The following is a 21,712-nucleotide window of genomic DNA, read 5'->3' as shown; positions in this document are numbered from 1 at the left end:
ACAAGCAGTTTTTTAAATATGAGTGAACCCTGAGCGTTAAGTTCGGTAAGGTCGCAAAAGACTGGTAATTTGAAGGACATCAAATATAGACAAATGGGTTAATTATTGCAGGGGAGGTTTCGTGGTTTTTCCTCATGTGAGCGTAATACGAATTCTTTTGCCTTTAAACGTCATTTACGAGACGCGACTCTTTTAGTCATATAATCCTCAAGTGCTGTGAACAATTCTAATTTAAATTTTTATGATATAAAATGTCATATAAATTTATTCTAGCTTCTGCTTTTGTGTAGGTTATGTTTATGAATATAAACCTGGGATTAAAATTCAGAATACTATTGATGAAATTAATGTTATGATTAATACTGAAAATAATGTTTATGGTAAAATTCAATTTGAATCCTTTTTTATAATAAGGTAACATGCGCCAAAGATTTTGGTTTATGGTAAAGCACACAGGGGTTACTTACCTAAAAGAAGAGATTTTTTGAGGGAAACAGGCTGGTAATTCACAATACACTTGTGAAAAACCTCGAAACCTCTCATACAGCCGCTTGGATTTAACATGCTCAACTATCTTACCTCTCGACCGTTACTGGGCTTTCTCAGCTTACGAAATATTTATTTTAAGTTGGTTATTTACATAACAGAAGGACAAAATAAACTGACAGATTATAAATAGTGCATTTTACTGACAAAACGTTCTTCCCCCCCCCCCCCCAAAAAAATACTTTAAAGAATAAGAAGGATGCAGTTAACTTAACGGCGGCCGATAATCAGTGCTGGTGCATGTTTTTTCAGAGAAAATCATTTGGCTCGTGTTGTCGTAAAACATTCATAGATTATTTTTTACAGTTGTTAAAATAGTCATGCATTATCTGTTTTAATAGAATATCTTCTTAGAAAATTTTCAAAATGAAATTGGCTTGAATTCACATTACGTATGGGGAAAATTATAAAGACACCAAGCCGCTAACCTGTTCGGTTGCAAGTGGCAAATCCAGGACAAACATCACACATCCAGCATTCTTATTCACTCAACTGCAGTGAACTTAAGTATTTGTTTGTATATTATTAGCATTAAAACAATAAAAATATTTACTCTAATAAAAACTGTTGTTGAAGACATTTTCTTTGGTTAGATATTTCATGTGAATAATTAAATCTGCGTTGAAGCCAGACAATTTCTCAGAACTTAATGCTTCAAAAAATTTAATGCTGGGATTCCTAGGAAAGAAATTATCCTAAAAAAATACATTCCACAAAAAATTTTAAATTATACTCTTATAATGATTTCTTAAATAATTAATAATTTTTATGGGAAAAAAAGACACTTTTGACTGCACAGATTTTCTGCAAATATCATTTGTTTACAATCAGTGAATGTTAAAATCAGCTACCTGTCGCAATACAATAAAACAGTGATACAATTTCCTACAACGGCCAGCAGTTCCTCGTTTACATGAACAAGAAAATTTTTTTTTTAAATTTTACTTCTCCTTTTTAATAATGAAATGTCCTTCGATTTTATGCGATCAGGACCAGTACCTCCTATAAACGAAGCCACGGCACGCCGCACACTACATCACTAAAGTCGTCCTTATGTACAGAAAGCATGGTTGCCACATGAAACCACTTATCGCTGTTATTCCTTTAAGAGGAGAGAAAATGAAAAGTAGTTTTTATTTCCTTGCATAAGGCTTACTATATCGTTTGGTTTTAAATATATATATATGTGTGTGTGTGTGTGTGTGTGCAAATATATATATTCCGATTTGATTTCATCGACTGCATTTTCTAATTTCAAATACCTAACCTTACTTTCCATATATTTTTACGCTTAAAATAATAACAGTATAGTAAAGAAATTAATTCAACATACTTCAGATTAGTAGTAATAAATATATACTGAATATCTGGCTGATGCTGGTTTGCTTTCTGAAGAATATATATTTTATTAAATATTTTCTTCCTTAACAAAGAGGATAATGCATAATTAAGCAAGTTTACAGTTGATTAACACTAAAAATCCTTAAATTAATTTTAATCAATTTTTAACTGCATTTTCTGTTTCTCGTAAATACAAATTTACACATAATTGTTTAGTCATTTTCCGCTTTTTTTTTTCACTTCAGTGTGGGACTGAATTTCTTAACAGATGAGAAACCTGGAGAATGATTTGAAAAATACTATTTTTTAGCATCTATCAATATTTATTCATTGGTAGTTTTAAAATACGGTAGCAAAACATTTCATATATTTAGGCATTTTAAATTAGATCATTATTTGAGAATACATAACTGCATCTTCCCCAATAATAAAAAAAAGAAAAATTGTAAAAATTCAACAAACTTGACACTTGCTAGGAATTCAAAATTCTTATGTTTCATTCTTATTGTTAAATGTTTCTAACATCCCTTTTGTCTAATTATGTGCATATAATTTTTTTTTTTTTTTTTTTTTTTGTAACTTGTAAATTTTTGTTCCTGAAAGCATTTCATTGTAACTTATTTGAGAATTCTTTAGCAAATGATAAATATGAAGTTTATATATGTACTTGCTGGAATTTTTATCAGGGTAATCAGTAGGAACTTTTAAAACATCTAAATAGATCAAATGTCCTCAATTCTTAGAATTGAAAGAATAAGTTTTATGTATTTTCCTATTATAAATGAAAATAAATATAGCCTGATTGTTAAGATGTAAAGTAAGATTTAAAATTTTCAAAATAATTCAGATTTTTATTAAAGGAAAGCAACACAATTAGGATTCAAAACATATAAAAAGGATTTTATTTATTTATTTTTTTGGCCTGAATTTTTTGTACTAGTAAATTTATAACTGGAAGTAATAGGAAATGGCATTGCATACTACAGTGGGAAAAAGGGTGGGATGACTACTTATTTATGTAACTTGATGCTACTTATTTTTTATTACAGTTAAGTCTCTTTAATATCAAAATAGTTTAGTATAACTGCATGAAGCCTTACAGCTGGGAAGGATTAAAAATATTTTTTTACTCAATTTATTTTTGATAAGTTTTCCCCTGTATATGTACAACCACATCATTAGAAATTTTAATTCCAAAGTATTTCATTTTAGTTTTGACAGAATCTAGCATGTATTACAATGAAATATTGTATAAGAATACAGTGAATTTCCTCCATAAAAATGCATGAATATCTATAAAAATAACTCATATGGAATTGTAGGTAAAAACAAATATTTATTTATTTTCTTCTTACAGTGTAAAATTAATGTAATAAACATGTCTGCTTCAATTAAAATAATATTAAAAAATTGCAAGATACTGATTTCAAAATCTAAACAATAATAATATTAATTGGCAAAGTATTTTATCTTCAAAAATTAATATTTCTCTAGTTTACAATAAATACACCTATTTTGCACAAAATGATATTATATAAGAGACTTAACAACTTTAGCACTTTACTGTCATAATTAGTTAACTATTACAAATGCTTTTTTTTTTTTTTTTTTTTTTTTGTGTGTGTGTGTGTGTGCATGCATTTTGAAAGAGTTGGTAAAGATTTCACAACACAAATAGAAAAAGCACTATTTTTTTATTTAACATACTATCCACATTCTGCAAAAAATATTCATTTAAATAAAATGAATTATAAGTCTGAAGATATTAAGAAACAATAGATTAGTGTCACTATCTTTTTTTATAAAGTTTACTAACTTATAAACATAGTATATGTCATTTCTGCTGTATGCATAAATTATTTTTTTAATGTTTTCAATTTCCGTTGCTTATTTAAATTGTTACTTAAAAGATTATCATTCAACTTTTTGCAGTAATTATTTAGAAAAATATTCGTTGATGCTTGTATGATGTTTTTCAGAATAATTTGAGGGTCATGAAGTTTAGGACAGTCATTCAACTCTAAAAAAAATTTTCATGAAGTAAATTTAGAGTAATTTTACACATTGTAACTCGTGGATTTGCCGAAAATAAAAATTTTTGCTCATATTCATCTGAAATAAGTTTCTCAACAACAATAAAATTGTATATAACAGCATGTAAAATATCAGGATGAGGATACATAAGACCTCTATCAAAAACCTTAATCCATGAATGAATATTTTCATCGTTTTCTAAAGCTAACTCCTTATCAATAGTAATATTGGATTTACATACATCACATTTTAACTTTTTTAGCATACTATAACAGCAATATCCAGCTATATAAGTCAAAATAGGTACATCCAATTTTATGTCGTGTATATCACTATCTTCAACTGTTATTTCATCTATGAATGTTTGTACATCAGTGTCATCAAAAGTTTGTTCTTCGGTGTCTTTAAAATCAGATACATGAAGAGGAATATTTCCAAATTTTGAAGAATTTATTAGGGTTGGTAATGTACTCTGAAGTCTTAATTTACCCTCTATTTCATAAACCTGTCTGATAGAAATATTATGGTGAGCTCCAGCCAGTTGCCTGTACTTACCAAATCTAGCCTCTAACATATCTGTTTGTATTTTTCCAAGTAAAAGGTATTTAAAACCCAACTCATTTATACAATACCTTGATATCTCAATTAAAGCATACGTTGTATGGTATACTGCAAAGTGAGTTTCTTTGGTTAGGCAACCAGAGGTTAAATTCAAATTTTTCCAACTATCTAGCCAATTCAAAAAGTTATTCATAAAAACATATTTTTCATCATTTTCTGCCACAGTGAAAGGTGTTTCAAATACATTATTTTTATGAACCCCTTTAAAAATAGATTTCACATTTACAATCGACCACCATGTGTTTATTATTTTAATAAAGTTTCCAGTTTCTTGGGAATTTATTATTTCTTTCTGCTGCCCAAAAGAAAATAATGCTTCAACGACATTATCATTAAAAATCTGCAATGCAAGCTTTACACTTTGTTTTTCTAAGTTAGTTGGATATAGAGCTTTTATTGTCAGACCATAAGCATACTTTAATAACTTACCAGTTTCAGATTCATGTAATTTTTTAATACAAGAAAAAGATGCAGTTTCAATATGTGAAGCATCATCAAAACTTGGGAAAAACATACTCTGATTATTATTTTTTTGATTTATCCAGTTATTTCTAATGCATTTTAAAATATGCACTGTATCAATAATAAAAAACATTGGCCTAGATTTGTCAACAGGGTTTTGATAAACAATACTAACTTTAGGTGGTTCTGAAAACAGAGACATAGCCTTTTTATTAATTGAATTATTGTCAGTGACAATAGCAATAATTTTAAACCCAATATTTTCTAATCCCACAACAATTTTTTTAATATAAATATACAAATTATCCGCACTAAGTGTTTTCACCGGCAAAATATGTACAACATCCTTATAAACAGATAATAGGCTGTGAATCATGAAAACATATGCACTAGACGCAGCATTTTTGCAATTATATGCCATTCCACACAAATTACCACCTTTATAATCAAATGCTTGATTTAGATGAATTTCATCAATCATTAAAATAACAAGCAGATCTTTTTCTGATAGCTCTTGAAATTTAAATTTTATGTAGCTTAGGAACTTTTGGTTGTATTGTTCATTTATTGGATATATATTAAAATCTGAAAAAATTTTCTGAATGGTCCGTGGATGAGGCATAATAATATTTTCTGAATTTCGAATAAAATTATATGCATGTGGTGAAATTGTGTGAAGTAAAGTGGAAAATATTAGAAAGTCTGCAGAATACCTATACTGCTGTTTTTCTGAATTCAAGTTTGATAGTTGCTCAAGGAGAAAATTTATTTCATTGTTTTTATGTGGAATTTTCTTTTTTAAAATTGTCATTAATTCATTTACAATTTGTAAATAATTTTGAATACTGTCTTCAGATGAATCATTTGAGGCAAATAGGTCTAATTTCTCTAAAATACTTAAAATATCTTTAAGGTTGTTAATTTTTGATGGGATTACATATTGCTTCAGTGATTTAATAGGTATATTTCTAATTGCTACAGATATATTCAAATTACAATCAATAAATAATGATTTTAGAATTCTTGGATGATTGTCATTAGAAATATTAAGAATCATAGTATGTATAGGCCTGTGTATAACTATCCAGTTATCTGGTAAATTCACAGTATTAAAACAAATTTTTAGTTCATCTAAATTATAAAACATTTGTTTTCGTTCATACTCTTCCTTTTCAGCTAAGCTACAGGCTAAGGCTTTTTCGAGTGCATCTTGTTCTCTTTTGAGTCTTTTATGCTCTGGTGATTCCCTTGATGAAACACTGGAACTAAGATGACTCGGGCCATCAGGAAACAGACTTGGAATTGCACCATTCTTTAAATGAGGATATGACAATGGTATAATGATCTTCTTTCCAGTTTTCTCATCAAAGAATTCAGTTTGCCTCAGAACATCCTCTTGCTTGAAGTGAAGTTCACACACCTTTTAATATGAAAAAGAGCAAATAAATAAACATGCATCAAAAGGTTAAACAATTATAAAATCGTAAGCATTCGCCATCCTTTAAATACATGCACAGTCTAATAAGGGTTTTATTGTATTTTTATTTAATCATGGCAAAGCACTCAAGAGCTATCTGCTTAAGGGAAGGGTTACCGTTGTGGAAAACGTTCATCATTTAATTTCTTTAAAAATAATACAGGGCGATAATGTTTGGATGGTAACAATTTGAAGAGATATAGCCATTTAAAGTGCACAATGCAAAAAAGTGATGCAGCCATTTAGAGTGAATAATGCAAAATCTTAAAACAAAACTATCAACTCTTTTGGGCTAAAAAGAGCCATGGATGCTGTCATAAAGTTTTGAAAAGTGCAAATAATTAGCACATGTTTGTTGTCATATGTCAAATGCATATAACATAAGTAATATTTAATTGATACATCCTCAGGTAACATACAATTGCTCATGTAATATATAATTGCTACATCCTAAATATTTCTTTCTTCAGTTATTTGAAAACAACACTTGGTTATGGAATTACATTCAAAATGGTGATAATACAGTTATAAAAAGAATAAGATTAACCATCAGTTGATGGATAAGAATAAGATTAACCACATTCATTCGTACCATTCAAATATAAAGTTACTTGCTCTTTTTCTAAACATTTTTACAAATGATATGTTCACAACCAGAAGTACAAATTTACTTGTGTGCCTATGAATGTTTATATTTAAGGGCATAAAACATCATTAGTCATTAAAAAAAATTCATTTTTCTTGAATTATTGAAATCAAGTATAAGTGCTAAAATATGATACACAAAGAAAAAAAACAAGAATTTGTATATTTAACAGTTTATTTGCAGTAATTAAATATTTTAGGCTATTCTTATGTAATTTTGGAGTGAAATATTCACATTCATCAATCGTGTTTGACATTATATTACTGTGGAAGGCTCACTAGATTGCTTATTTTCCATATAATTTTCTTAACTTTTTTCAAAAATTTTAAAAGTTATATAACTTATTAATATAATGAAACATTTTCATATTCCACTGCAACAGGTATAAATAAACAAAACCCCTTATATAAGTGTTTTTAGATAGGAAATTAATGTAAATTTCAAGCCCACAAGAACTTACTGCCAGTAGCAAGTGAACCACTGTAACAAGGTAGGTGTTATTGGCATAAGAAACTCGTACTTTTATAAATGTGTGTGTGCATGAAACAATTTAATAGGCTAATTAGGATTTATGCTAACATGTAGTGAAAACTAGTAAGCTTACAATCTTAGGCAATATTATTTGAACAAGACAGTTTAATTTAAACACCTTGTAACTTATTCCAGAAATTAAAATAATTACTGTCAAAACTAGTCCATTTATACGATTGTTTTCTTTTACATATATTTCATAATTTTTTTAAGGATTTTAGAATTAATAAAGTTTAGAACATTGCATAATTAGCATTAATTTCCTGTTCACATGAGTTACGAGCAAAATGCATTCTCAAATGCTCCTAGCATATAATAAATGGGCATTGCATACATTCAGTTTTAAAAAGAAAAAAAAAAAAAAATAAAAATAAAATAGGTGGAACGAGACTTATCTAAATCAAAAGAAATAGTATACCCAAACAGTTAAATACTTATATCTAAAACAACTTTAAATTAACGGCTTTAAAATTACGACTTGAAGCATTTTATATTTATCTACTTAAAGTTATAATATGAACATTATAAGGTAGGTGGATTTTCTATTGACTAGTTATTGAGAAAAGGGTCCATTTTATAATCACTTTAAAATTCAGTATAAGCTCTGTATAACATAAATTCCTGAAAGATTAATCAATCCCAAATCAATGTGCGTGTTATAAAGATCCCGACGCCGAAAATATAAATTACTGAAAGAATTCATTAATAATACTCATTCATAATAAGAGAAATTTCTGCCTAGTAAATAAATATATAACTATGCTTGTATAGAAAATAATTAAAACTTCGTTTTATTTTCTATGGTTGAATGCAATGGAACTTTAGTAAATTATTTCCCTTGCAATCAGAATTTTTTGTTTTCACAGTTTCAAGTCATGCTTCTTTCAATGACATTAATCTTTCAGGAATTTTCTAATTTAAAAATGAAATGCATGCTTACCTTTGAATGTTTCGTAGGCTTGAATCCATCTTTTCGTTTGTAGTTCCAAATCCATTGTTTTCTCAGTTGTTCTTCCGTAGGAAAACTAAATACAGCCACCTTCGGGCCATTCTTATAATTTCCTTTGCATGTTGCAACACAGCATTTATGTGGCATAATAAAAAATAAAGTAATTTAAATGAAAAATGTTCTATTAGAGCACACTACACTTTCAAACAACAGTCAGTTCACTACGCTACGACACCGAAGTATATTCTTTCATTCTTTGTCGCGAGGAAGATGGTAGGAATGACGACTTAGATGACGTCAGACCGTTCAAGCAACCCTAGAGGCTTGGCTTCGTATATAGGAGGTACTGTCAGGACGCTATTGGCGATTGTAATGACCGATAGAGGGCATTTCAAATTCGTCTGCAACTGCTAATACACCTGAAGTCTGAGTTGTTTTTTTACTGAGTTAGCTGCAGTTGAAGCTGTAGTATTACGATGAATAAAAACTGCAGATTTCAACAATTTTGGAATTTACACAAAATACCAGTTCGAGTAATTGTATAAAAGAAGGGGAAGCAATTTTGGCTTCGAAACGACTGATAATGTGGGGTATTAAGTCCCGGAAAGATAAAGAAATCGCGATACGTTATGTATTCAATCAAGTTCGACTTCTTCACCGCCGCACGTGGTTAATGGAGTTGTCATTGAAAATGAAAGCAGGTGGAAAATTAAATCATTTCATTGCAGCTGCAAAGCTGGAGCAAGCGAATCTTGCAAATATTGTGTTTCTGTTATGTTATTCTGCCATGAGTAACTAAGATTTAATAATTTTGAATTAGTCAAATGTTTTATGTTTTTCACTCAGCTGTTGCTTTTCTGTTCATTAAACAAGCAAATAACCGTTCTTGATATAAAATTTATGTTATCTAGTATTAGTATTTGTATTGATTAGATATTTTAACTAATTAAAATATGTATTTTTTACATGCTGTGATTTTATATATTATAAAGTTTGTAATCAAAATGGATAATTTGACAAAAATCCAATAACAGAGTGGTCAAAGATTTTTGTACTTTTCTGCTATTAGGATCGGATTCAGAAATGTAGGTACATATATATGTATATTTGTGATCAGTTTCAGAAATGTAGATAAATATTTGTTCATACGTGCGTGCATACATACATGCATAATAAAATTATTTTTTATATCATTTCTCGATATCTTATCTGTATAAAATTGAAAGTCAATAACAGCAATAGATGCCTCTCCCGAATAACTCGTGTGGGAAAATAAAAAAATTAGGTCTAAAATTACTGCATGTTGTCTTTCTCATAAAATTTTAAATTTCTTTCTGTATTAATTTACTTTTCCTCCTAAAATTTTATATCTTATTTAAAGAATTAATTTTTATGCAATTTCCCTAATGAAAGATATATATTTCTATTATATTTTAATGGAAGTAAATAGTTCATGACAGTTTTTATAAAATTAAAATCGAGGAAATAATTTTACCAACATACTTTAATTTGTGCGGGAACGATATTAATGAGCTGGAGGATTTATCTGCCACAGATATGAAATGCAGTTGGAACACTAGGAAGTATAAGCATTTATATACTCCTGTTCCTGTGCAGGATTTCTGTTATGTGAAAACACCTCCAGAGCACAGTTTCTGTGAAGTGAAAAAGAGAAATGTACGTGAATAAATATGCAAATTCTTCAAAGACTGCATATGCAAAACATCGGGCAAGGTTTCTCAAAAAGAAAGAACCAACAGAAATGTACATATAATGCATATCAGATAGAAATATATTTGTAACACTAATGAATATGAACATGATTTAGAAATAAGTTCAACTATTTTAATGATAACAATCATTTATCAAATCAAGTATAAAAGACCTTTCAGAATACAAGATTACATAAATTTTATTATGTATAAATAACACCCTCAATATACTAGTTTTTATGATAAAAATAACAGAAAAACAGTTCGGACATTTAATGTTAGTGCTATTTTCTGTAACAAAACTGTGTGGCCCAATGCCTTTTACAATTTCAAATATAAAATGTGAAAAGTATTTAGAATAGTATAGAAAATGGCATACAGATTGCTATATGTAATTTCCATACTCTCAGATATTCACGTACAGCATGGAATATACAGTCATACAGGTCATAGTCAAATTTTATTTCATTTTTATGTATGTATTAATGTATATTTTATACGTGCGAAAGTGCGCTTGTTCAGCATATCCATTTACATTAAATAAATCTGGTTTGAAATTACATGTGGGTGAGATTTTCGTAACTTTTTCAAGTTACGAATTACTCGCAATATAATTTCTGAGAAAATATATATATATTATAAAAATTAAATTTTATATCCCTACTTGGTTCTGTGAAAAGCAACTTAATTTTTTAAATCTTGCTGTCGGACCCGAAGTACAGTCAAAAGTCTTTAATCCGGACTCGTCGGGACTTCGGCGATTCCGGATTATCGATTTTTTCCGGATTATAGATCATCAGTCTAAATCTGGCAAGATGGCACGCAGAAATTATAAAATTAAAAATATGAAACCGTAATTTATAAAATAATGAGCAATTATGATCTAAAGGGTATCAAAATTTACAAAAAAAAGCTTAATATTTATTTGTTTACTTTATTAAACATTTCTTTCAACGCTCGCATGCGTACCTTACGCATAGCCGAAATTAGAAAATTGCAACCAGAAAACTATTTGATTTGTATTCGTGATATTTATAATGACGAGGAATTTGATTTAAATCATATCAAAGATGGAGTACATTTAATAAGGAATTATAAGCCGAATAAAATAAAAACATCTGCCCTGAAGATAACGATAGTGGTGACAGATCAACTTCCAGTTCATTGCGCGCCGCGACGTCCCCCCCCCCCCACGCAGAGCAGCGTGAAATTGATAAACAGATTTTGGAACGGTTAGATAAACAAAGGATATACCTTTATCCATTTTTTGTAGCAATTCGTTTTTTGTTTGATGGACATCGAATCATACTTTCGTTTTCTAGATCCCTTGGGAGCTCCAGCATCGGAAATTCTATTTGACATAATCGAAAGTTTAAGCTTACTTTTATAAAATTGCTCTTACAGTCTGCAAAAAATAATAAGCCGGATCCAATTCGAAAATTAAGGAACAACGCAATCATCAACATTAACTGAAATAGATAATTAGATAATTTTAGCTTATGCCGTCCGGCGCGAAAACGTATTCTGCACTTGCGCAGACACATATGCGCAGTCGTAAATGTCTTGCGCGGACGCGTTAAACGCCTATGAGCATGCGTCAACGCGGCGCATGCGCAGAAAGATTTTAGCTTTGACGTCCGGATTATAGATCATTCCGGATTATGGGTGTCCGAATTAACGACTTTTGACTGTATTTAGAAGTACAAAATTGGTCTTTTGAACACGTTTCTTTGGTATTTCCTTATGGACGTAGATAAACAGATAAGAGGCCAACCCTTGAAGGAGACATACACCGATTTCACCACCAAAAGACCTTTTTTCTAGCATAGGGGGCGGCCACTTTTATCTTTGGCTTCTGCTTTGTAACGTAGCATAACTAAATCCATTGGCCCTGTTTGCACGAATAGCTTCTGAGAACAGTTTGCAAAGACTTCGTGTTCCCAAAGCAATCAGTCAGACACCAATAAAATTTGTTGTCGATATTTCTACTCCCTCTTTCTTTCTGTGAGTTCTTCAAATCCAGGAAAGGGTAATGGAGCATGTGAGAAAGCACAGCATTTGGTGCATGTGAGAAAAACATTTCTATGCTGTTTTCTGTATTACTTTTATAGTGGAGCATTTAAAAGAACAGCTTTGTATGCAAAGTATGAATGAACTCAGTTGAAAACATGTTTCTATCTTCTGTACATCCCCCCAAAAAGGCCATGACGCTCTTTTAAGTGAATTAAATTCTTTTTGTGCTCTTATTACATTTTTCTAAATTTTTCGATTCGTAAATTTTTCTGTTCCTCTTTTCTTATAACACACAAGCAATTTTTTAAATATGAGTGAACCCTGAGCGTTACGTTCGGTAAGGTCGCAAAAGACTGGTAATTTGAAGGACATCAAATATAGGCAAATGGGTTAATTGCAGGTGAGGTTTCGTGGTTTTTCCTCATGTGAACGTAATACGAATTCTTTTGCCTTTAAACGTCCTTTACGAGACACGACTCTTTTAGTCATATAATCCTCAAGTGCTGTGAACAATTTTAATTAAAATTTTTATGATATAAAATTTCATATAAATTTATTCTAGCTTCCGCTTTTGTGTACATTATATTTATGAATATAAACCTGGGATTAATATTCAGAATACTATTGATGAAATTAATGTTATGATTAATACTGAAAATAATGTTTATGGTAAAATTCAATTTGAATCCTTTTTTATAAGAATGTAACGTGCCAAAGATTTTGGTTTATGGTAAAGCACACAGGGGTTACTTACGTAAAAGAAGAGATTTTTTGAGGGAAACAGGTTGGTAATTCACAATACACTTGTGAAAAACCTCGAAACCTCTCACGCAGCTGCTTGGATTTAACATGCTCAACTATCTTACCTCTCGACTGTTACTGGGCTTTCTCAGCTTACGAAATATTTATTTTAAGTTGGTTATTTACATAACAGAAAGACAAAATAAAATGACAGATTATAAATAGTGCATTTTACTGACAAAACGTTCTCCCCCCCCCCAAAAAAAATACTTTAAAGAATAAGAACGATGCAGTTAACTTAACGGCGGCCGATAAGCAGTGCTGGTGCATGTTTTTTCAGAGAAAATCATTTGGCTCGTGTTGTGGTAAAACGAAAAATATTCATAGATTATTTTTTACAGTTGTTAAAATAGTCATCCATTATCTGTTTTAATAGAATATCTTCTTAGAAAATTTTCAAAATGAAATTGGCTTGAATTCACATTACGTATGGGGAAAATTATAAAGACACCAAGCCGCTAACCTGTTCGGTTGCAAGTGGCAAATCCAGGACAAACATCACACATCCAGCATTCTTATTCACTCAACTGCAGTGAACTTAAATATTTGTTTGTATATTATTAGTATTAAAACAATAAAAATATTTAGTCTAATAAAAATTGTTGTTGAAGACATTTTCTTTGGTTAGAGATTTCATGTGAATAATTAAATCTGCGTTGAAGCCGGACAATTTCTCAGAACTTAATGCTTCAAGAAATTTAATGCTGGGATTCCTAGGAAAGAAATTATTCTAAAAAAATACATTCCACAAAAAATTTTAAATTATACTCTTATAATGACTTCTTAAATAATTAATAATTGTTATAATTATTAAATATGCTTTCTTATTTTTTACAAAATTTACAAAAATATCATATTGAACAACTATATTGTAAGCTAATAAATAACAACATTGCATTGTTTCTTATTAACTATGTGTCATTTTTCCATTTCAGCTTCTGTTATAGGGTAATTTTTTTAATCCTATTTCAGACAAAGTGTACTAGTGTTTCAAGGACAGGAAAGAAAGAATTTTTAAACTCAGTCAATAAATTCATGATCAACTGAAAATTCATAAAGACTGTTTCCGGTTAAAATTCCCTTTCAGAATAGAATAGTGAATATAAAAAAAGTGAAATGTAAATTTTAAATTGATATTATCACCGTTTCAGCCCTTAAATAACTCCTAAATGTTTTGTTTATTGATTTTAAAAACAGATCAGATGTTTAAAAGTTAATACCGTAATGTTTGTATTAAAATTCGAAATTATTGCTTACCAAAAAGCGAAAACAAAAGCATTATTATTATTTATTTATACCAAGGGAACGTTTAATTTCTTTGAGATCGAGAAAATATTTAAAAAAACTGTTTATGCTATATCCTGAAATCAATTTTTTGTTTTCATAAATCAGATGAAAAATAAGTCACATTTCAAACCTATCCATTTTCAAAACAGCTATCCACGTATAATAATAAAAATCTTTTTTTTTCGCCCTTGAAATTAAGATATTCAGTTACCAAATTTTATCTCGCTGAAAAACATACTTGTATACATTTTTAAGTATATTTTTAAGTTGTTCATTCGAAAAACGAAATCTTTCCAGAAAATAACATCCAATTTAAAAACTAAGTAAATTTCAGCATTAAATATGCCTGAAAAGTTAAAATTTTGAAATCTCCTTAATATTTCACTGGAGTTTATTTAAAGAGCAAGTTTAAAAGTCACATCAAGTTAAACTGATTAAATTTGGCAGAAATAATAAAAGAGACTTTTTTAGAATAATTATACAAATATTATGCTAAATATCTATCTATAAATATAAAACTAATAAATATCTATAAATAAAAGAAATTATTTTAAAAAATTATTATCTGCATGTAAATGAAGAATTAATTTATGACAAAAACAGAGAAAATCAGAAATAATATCAAAATCAATTGAACTATAAATATTGCTTTTCAAATGTTTCAGGAATCTCACAGAAAGAATGAATATTGCACCAGATATTTTAATATGGATTTTGATAATAGCAGTTTAACCTATCTGCATTGAAATTCATATGATATACAATGACCCAGAGATTTAGGTAATTTAGCTTAAACATGAATAATAATTAAAAAAAGAGCCGGTAAATTTTAAAACCAACTTGTTTCAAAAGAAGAGTCTTTTAGGAAAGAAAACTTTTAAGATAGTATTCGCACGTGTAAACTCTGCAGCGTTCAGACGGTCATCACGGAGAAACTAGTCTTTTGCGACTTTCTTGACAACTCACATCTAGGGGTACTAATATTTATGGTAGTAATCCATGTCACTTACAGTCCGAACCCTTGATCAAGTATTCTTGGAGGGAAAAGGACTAACAATAGCACCAGCTGGCATTTTTCAGAGGTTTAGGGTTATTTTCCCGATATTTTAAGAAAAGCTTACTCCAGAATTAGTAACATTTTTAAAGGTATTTGTAGAAAATCACTCGACAGGCTAAGGGTTAAAAAGATTAACATACCACCATTCGGTCTTCTTTCAAACTTGCCTACATGGTTAGACGGTTTGTGTTTCCTCTGCAAGATTTCTTCTTGATTACACAATAAGGCCAGCTTGTAAACATTGTTTAATTTATTTCTGTAAGAGTTGCTGATTTGCATAGGAAGGGGATCATTCTCTTCTTCTTCTGCAGTTATCGGGTGATAGAAATCCAGAGGCTTCTGAATCGACATATATCTGTACAAAATTTACATGCAAATTAATCAAGATATAAATTTAGTGTAGGAACCTATTACTAATGAACCACTTTTACCTGACACACTAACAGAAACATTTAACCACCAATGGCATGCATGTCTTACAAATTGAATTCAAAAGCAAACACAGAATAAATGAGCTAAGCTCCTAGTACAGAGGAGTGTGCATAAATTGCTTTTTTGTGTTAAGAAAGCAAATTAATAGAGGACACTTTAATTTTTAATAATTCAAAGTTGTTGGAGATTAGATAATCTTCATCTTACTGACTAAAAAATAAATAAATGTGAGTACTCGCATTAATGAGATAGATGAGTTTCACGATTATTGCATAGCTGTTCTATATTTCAATGCATTCTGGTAAGAAGCCCCATAGTCATAGTGCTTCCGTCTTTTGTGTCTAAGACTAAAATTAGAACTCCATAGGTAGGGTAACCGTAATAAAATTTCATAAAATGTCATTTTTGGGAGAAAATGGGATACAGATTGCTATGTGTAATTTCCATACTCTCAGATATTCAGGTATAGCATGGTATATACAGCTAATTTGAGTTTTAATTTTTGCCGTCTCCGACAATCTAGGATGACCAGTTGTAGTCCGCGAAACATATTATAAAAGAAAAGAAAAGGAAATTAAGGTATAGCCTTCGTTCATTTATTACATTCTTTTTTTTTTTTCGATTATCGATGTTATAGAAGTCCGCAGGCCTCTTCCTCCCCCCCCCAAATGGAAATAAAAAGTATGCTTTTACCTTGATACAGGTATAGTATAAGTAAGCATATTTGTATTGGCACAATATTGTAATCCAATATTTCTAAACCAAGGGAGGAATTTTTATAGTTTCAGAGGGGGGGAATGCTGTCAGTCTTTTATTTAATTGTTAAGTATATAGTTTCAGTTTATAGATATTAAGAACTACTTTTATTCAAGTTTTAATATTTATCAACTTTTGTTGCTTAATTTATAGAACACATTATAAAATAACCTAAATCTAAATAAATGTGCATAAAATTTCAAGTTTTAGAAAAAAAAAGAGTATGATCTAGCAATGATGAAAGGATTGCACGAGGCAAAAAAAAGGTTGAGAAAGCCTGCTGATTGATAATCTACTTGTAAACTCTTAAGTTAAATAATTAAATATTTGTCTTCCCCCAAATGGAAAATTTTTGCGGACGCTCGAGCTCGGGAATAATTAAAAAAATTCTAATTTCTTGTGCTTATAAAGTACCATCGTTATATGACGACCAACATTGTCAAAAGTCTTTCGGCTAATATTTCTATCAACTGGTTGAAACTTTTAACATTGATCTCTGAGTGCTTTTGGATGATAATTCCCAAAAGGGTTTGCTTGCCACCTGCCATTCCAAGAATTCAGGGAAGCCTCGGTTTTACTGTCAGCATTAACACATTACCGACCGGTAGCGTTCTAATTGGCTTTTTTTAGGCAACGCCTGCCGACTGATAGATTATTAATCGGCCTTTTTTTTTGCCAACGCCTATCGACCGATAGCCTATTAATCGCTTTTGTCTCGGGGCTACCTAAATATAACTTATCAATCGGTAGCCATGGTGATAAACAATTGCCATCTGCAGTGTCATCAAGGGGAAGATCCGAAAAAAATGGCAGCAAATTTGGGACGTTCAGCTTCACAACAAGTTGAGAAATGTAAAACTTAGAATCGAGTATTGGGATTTTGTTGGAAATTGAAAGGAGGAAATTCTTTTGACTCTCCTCAGAGTTGGTCACACTAGAGTGACCTTTTGAAAGCTGAGAATGAGCCTGATTGTAAAAATTGTAATGTTTGCTTATCTGTCCGTCATATTTTAATTGAGTGTCCATGTTTTAATAGTCCTCGTCAGAAATATTTTCATAGCTGTGACTATATTAACAATGTGTTCATGTACACTTATTGCTCTTTTTTTTCAGATGCTAAATTTAAGAGGCGACAGGTGCACCTCATAATATGCAGATCTAAATTTTCCTTTTTTATAATGCCTGCAACACCAGTCTTAAGCCTACAGTGGTGTATTATGGGCACCAACCGCTAAGCAATTATCTGGAGGAATTTCATTTTCTATTAGAGTTTCAATAATTAGCTGTGCTATATTAAAACCTGTTGAACGTCCAAAGAGGGCACAGAAAGTAAACTACACTCAATTTCTAAAGACTATGCATTAAATAAGAAGCGTCAATTGGATACAGTTTTGTCCTAAAAAGAGCACACAAAGTAAACTACACTCAGTTTTTAAAGACAGTGGATTAAAAAAAGAAACAATAATTGGATACATTTTTGAATCGGCATTATTGCTTTCATACGTATTGAGGTAGAATGGAACTGTTTTAATGCAATCAGTAACTGAAGATTTGTTTTTCATACCCATTTGTTTAACAATTGCCGAATTTCGTTCCTTGCACAGAATTACACCAACTTTAGAAGTGACAACAAGAAGTGTTTGCGAAAGAAATATTTTTGAAGAAACAAAAAATGATCCTTGTTCTTTGATGGGCGAAATTTATGCAAAATGGTTTAAGATGTAATGAGTCTTATACAACAGTGGCAAGCTACAACACAAACGCGAATAAATTAAAATAAAGCTGTTACTTATATTGCGATAAAATATTTGCTCTGCAACTGAAAGGACTTATTTTCTTTAATGCACAAACATAATTTTAAAAGTAGTACAATAAATATAACCTGAATGTAACTTATTGCCACTTTCGAAAAGACACAATTACTCTCTTTAACATTAACAACATTTACTTTGAACATTGTGAAAAACACGTTTTAAAAAAATAACATACCATGATTCGGTCTTCCTTCAACTTACCTACATGGTTACACAGTTTATGTTTCCTCTGCAAGATTTCCCTTTGATTATGCAATAAGGCCAGCTTCTAAACATTTTTTAATGTATTTTATTCTCTTCTTCTTCTGCAGTTATCGGGTGATAGAAATCCAGAAGCTTCTGAATCGACATATATCTGTACAAAATTTACATGCAAATTAATCAAGATATAAATTTAGAGTAGGAACCTATTACTAATGAACCACTTTTATCTGACCCATTAACAGAAACATTTAACCACCAATGGCATGCATGTCTTACAAATTGAATTCAAAAGCAAACACAGCATAAAAGAGCTAAGCTCCTAGTACAGAGGAGGGCGCATAAATTGCTTTTTTGTGTTAAGAAAGCAAATTAATAGAGGACACTTTAATTTTTAATAATTCAAAGTTGTTGGAGATTAGATAACCTTCATCATACTGACTAAAAATTAAATAAATGTGAGTACTCGCATTAATGAGATAGATGAGCTTGACGATTCCTGCATAGCTGTTTTATATTTCAAAGCATTTTGGTAAGAAGCACCATAGTTATAGTGCTTCCTTTTTTTGTGTCTAAGACTAGAATGAGAAGTCCAAAGGTAAGGTAACCGTAATAAAATTTTATAAAATGCCATTTTTGGCAGAAAATGGGATACAGATTGCTATATGTAATTTCGATACTCTTAGATATTTACGTATAGCATGGTATATACTGGTCATGGTCAAATTTTATTTCATTTTTATGTATGTATTAATGTATATTTTATACGTGCGAAAGTGCGCTTGTTTAGCATATCCATATACATTAAATAAATCTGGTTTGAAATTACATGTGAGATTTTCGTAACTTTTTCAAGTTACGAATTACTCGCAATATAATCTCTGAGAAAATATATATATTATAAAAATAAAATTTTATATCCCTGCTTGGTTCTGTGAAAAACAATTTAAAAATTAGCTTATTACTTTTTTTAATATCGAAAGCAACTTAATTTTTTTAAATCTTGCTGTCGGACCCGAAGTATTTAGAAGTACAAAATTGGTCTTTTGAACACATGTTTCTTTGGTAATTCCTTATGGACGTAGATAAATAGCTAAGAGACCAACCCTTGAAGGAGACATTGACCGATTTCACCACCAAAAGGCCTTTTTTCTAGCATAGGGGACGGCCACTTTTATCTTTGGCTTCTGCTTTGTGACGTAGCATAACTAAATCCGTTGGCCCTGTTTGCCCGAATAGCTTCTGAGAACAGTTCGCAAAGACTTTGTGTTCCCAAAGCAATCAGTCAGACACCAATAAAATTTGTTGTCGATATTTCTACTCCCTCTTTCTTTCTGTGAGTTTTTCAAATCCAGGAAAGGGTAATGGAGTATGTGAGAAAGCACAGCATTTGGTGCATGTGAGAAAAACATTTCTATGCTGTTTTCTGTATTACTTTTATAGTGGAGCATTTAAAAGAACAGCTTTGTATGCAAAGTATGAATGAACTCAGTTGAAAACATGTTTCTATCTTCTGTGCATCCCCCCAAAAAGGCCATGATGCTCTTTTAAGTGAATTAAATTCTTTTTGTGCTCTTATTACATTTTTCTAAATTTTTCGGTTCGTAAATATTTCTGTTCTTCTTTTCTTATAACACACAAGCAATTTTTTAAATATGAGTGAACCTTGAGCGTTAAGTTCGGTAAGGTCGCAAAAGACTGGTAATTTGAAGGACATCAGATATAGACAAATGGGTTAACTGCAGGGGAGGTTTCGTGGTTTTTCCTCATGTGAATGTAATACGAATTCTTTTGCCTTTAAACGTCCTTTACGAGACGCGACTCTGTTAGTCATATAATCCTCAAGTGCTGTGAACAATTCTAATTAAAATTTTTATGATATAAAATTTCATATAAATTTATTCTAGCGTCCGCTTTTGTGTACATTATATTTATGAATATAAACCTGGGATTAAAATTAAGAATACTATTGATGAAATTAATGTTTTGATTAATACTGAAAATAATGTTTATGGTAAAATTCAATTTGAATCCTTTTTTATAATAAGGTAACATGCGCCAAAGATTTTGGTTTATGGTAAAGCACACAGGGGTTACTTACCTAAAAGAAGAGATTTTTTGAGGGAAACAGGCTGGTAATTCACAATACACTTGTGAAAAACCTCGAAACCTCTCATGCAGCCGCTTGGATTTAACATGCTCAACTATCTTACCTCTCGACCGTTACTGGGCTTTCTCAGCTTACGAAATATTTATTTTAAGTTGGTTATTTACATAACAGAAGGACAAAATAAAATGACAGATTATAAATAGTGCATTTTACTGACAAAACGTTCTTCCCCCCCCCAAAAAAAATACTTTAAAGAATAAGAAGGATGCAGTTAACTTAACGGCGGCCGATAATCAGTGCTGGTGCATGTTTTTTCAGAGAAAATCATTTGGCTCGTGTTGTGGCAAAACGAAAAACATTCATAGATTATTTTTTACAGTTGTTAAAATAGTCATGCATTATCTGTTTTAATAGAATATCTTCTTAGAAAATTTTCAAAATGAAATTGGCTTGAATTCACATTACGTATGGGGAAAATTATAAAGACACCAAGCCGCTAACCTGTTCAAGTGCAAGTGGCAAATCCTGTGCAAGTGGCAAATCCAGGACAAACATCACACATCCAGCATTCTTATTTACTCAACTGCAGTGAACTTAAATATTTGTTTGTATATTTTTAGTATTAAAACAATAAAAATATTTACTCTAATAAAAACTTGTTGTTGAAGACATTTTCTTTGGTTAGAGATTTCATGTGAATAATTAAATCTGCGTTGAAGCCAGACAATATCTCAGAACTTAATGCTTCAAAAAATTTAATGCTGGGATTCCTAGGAAAGAAATTATCCTAAAAAAATACATTCCACAAAAAATTTTAAATTATACTCTTATAATGATTTCTTAAATAATTAATAATTTTTATGGGAAAAAAAGACACTTTTGACTGCACAGATTTTCTGTAAATATCATTTGTTTACAATCA

General features: G+C 30.3%; 3 protein-coding genes across 11 annotated transcripts in view; 1 reads left to right on the top strand and 2 right to left on the bottom strand.

The window, feature by feature from the left end:
• The window catches only part of LOC118194443 (tRNA pseudouridine synthase-like 1), a 115,278-nt gene that overhangs the window by 89,156 nt on the left and 4,410 nt on the right, over positions 1–21,712 (top strand). The gene's annotated exons all lie outside the window — the stretch shown is intronic.
• LOC118180117 (uncharacterized) overlaps positions 1–21,712 on the bottom strand; it is a 29,041-nt gene that overhangs the window by 7,126 nt on the left and 203 nt on the right. For 2 of the 9 annotated variants that reach the window (XM_085819814.1, XM_085819809.1), the window contains exons 1-3: positions 20,894–21,317; positions 18,681–18,834; positions 15,618–15,832 (exon numbers count right to left, since the gene is read on the bottom strand). In XM_085819814.1, the coding sequence (XP_085675940.1) occupies positions 15,618–15,828 (211 nt within the window). In that variant the 5' untranslated portion in view covers positions 15,829–15,832; positions 18,681–18,834; positions 20,894–21,317. Of the gene's footprint in view, positions 1–10,043; positions 10,263–10,381; positions 13,847–15,617; positions 15,833–18,680; positions 18,835–20,781; positions 21,318–21,434; positions 21,598–21,712 lie in introns of those variants that run through there. The other 7 variants (XR_015041936.1, XM_085819815.1, XM_085819816.1 and 4 more) reach the window with 7 other exon arrangements.
• On the bottom strand, positions 138–9,401 carry LOC146996081 (uncharacterized). Its single transcript, XM_085819808.1, has 2 exons — positions 8,599–9,401; positions 138–6,424 (listed from the first exon to the last, which is right to left on the bottom strand). The coding sequence occupies exons 1-2, from the start codon at positions 8,752–8,754 to the stop codon at positions 3,908–3,910; spliced, it is 2,673 nt and encodes an 890-aa protein (XP_085675934.1). The 5' UTR covers positions 8,755–9,401; the 3' UTR covers positions 138–3,907.

This window comes from Stegodyphus dumicola, chromosome 7 (assembly GCF_044657685.1).
Source record: "Stegodyphus dumicola isolate Sdum_Otavi_A_Nest chromosome 7, ASM4465768v1".
NCBI classification, from domain to species: Eukaryota; Metazoa; Arthropoda; class Arachnida; order Araneae; family Eresidae; genus Stegodyphus; species Stegodyphus dumicola.
The sequence above is the reverse complement of the archived record's forward strand: the minus strand, read 5'-3'. Positions and strand labels throughout refer to the sequence as shown.

Excerpts from the sequence above, each read along its gene's own strand:
- LOC146996081 (XM_085819808.1), bottom strand. The coding sequence starts at position 8,754 with ATGCCACATAAATGCTGTGTTGCAACATGCAAAGGAAATTATAAGAAT. Across the intron at positions 6,425-8,598 it reads AGCCTACGAAACATTCAAAG|GTGTGTGAACTTCACTTCAA; the intron begins GTAAGCATGCAT and ends TCATATTAAAAG.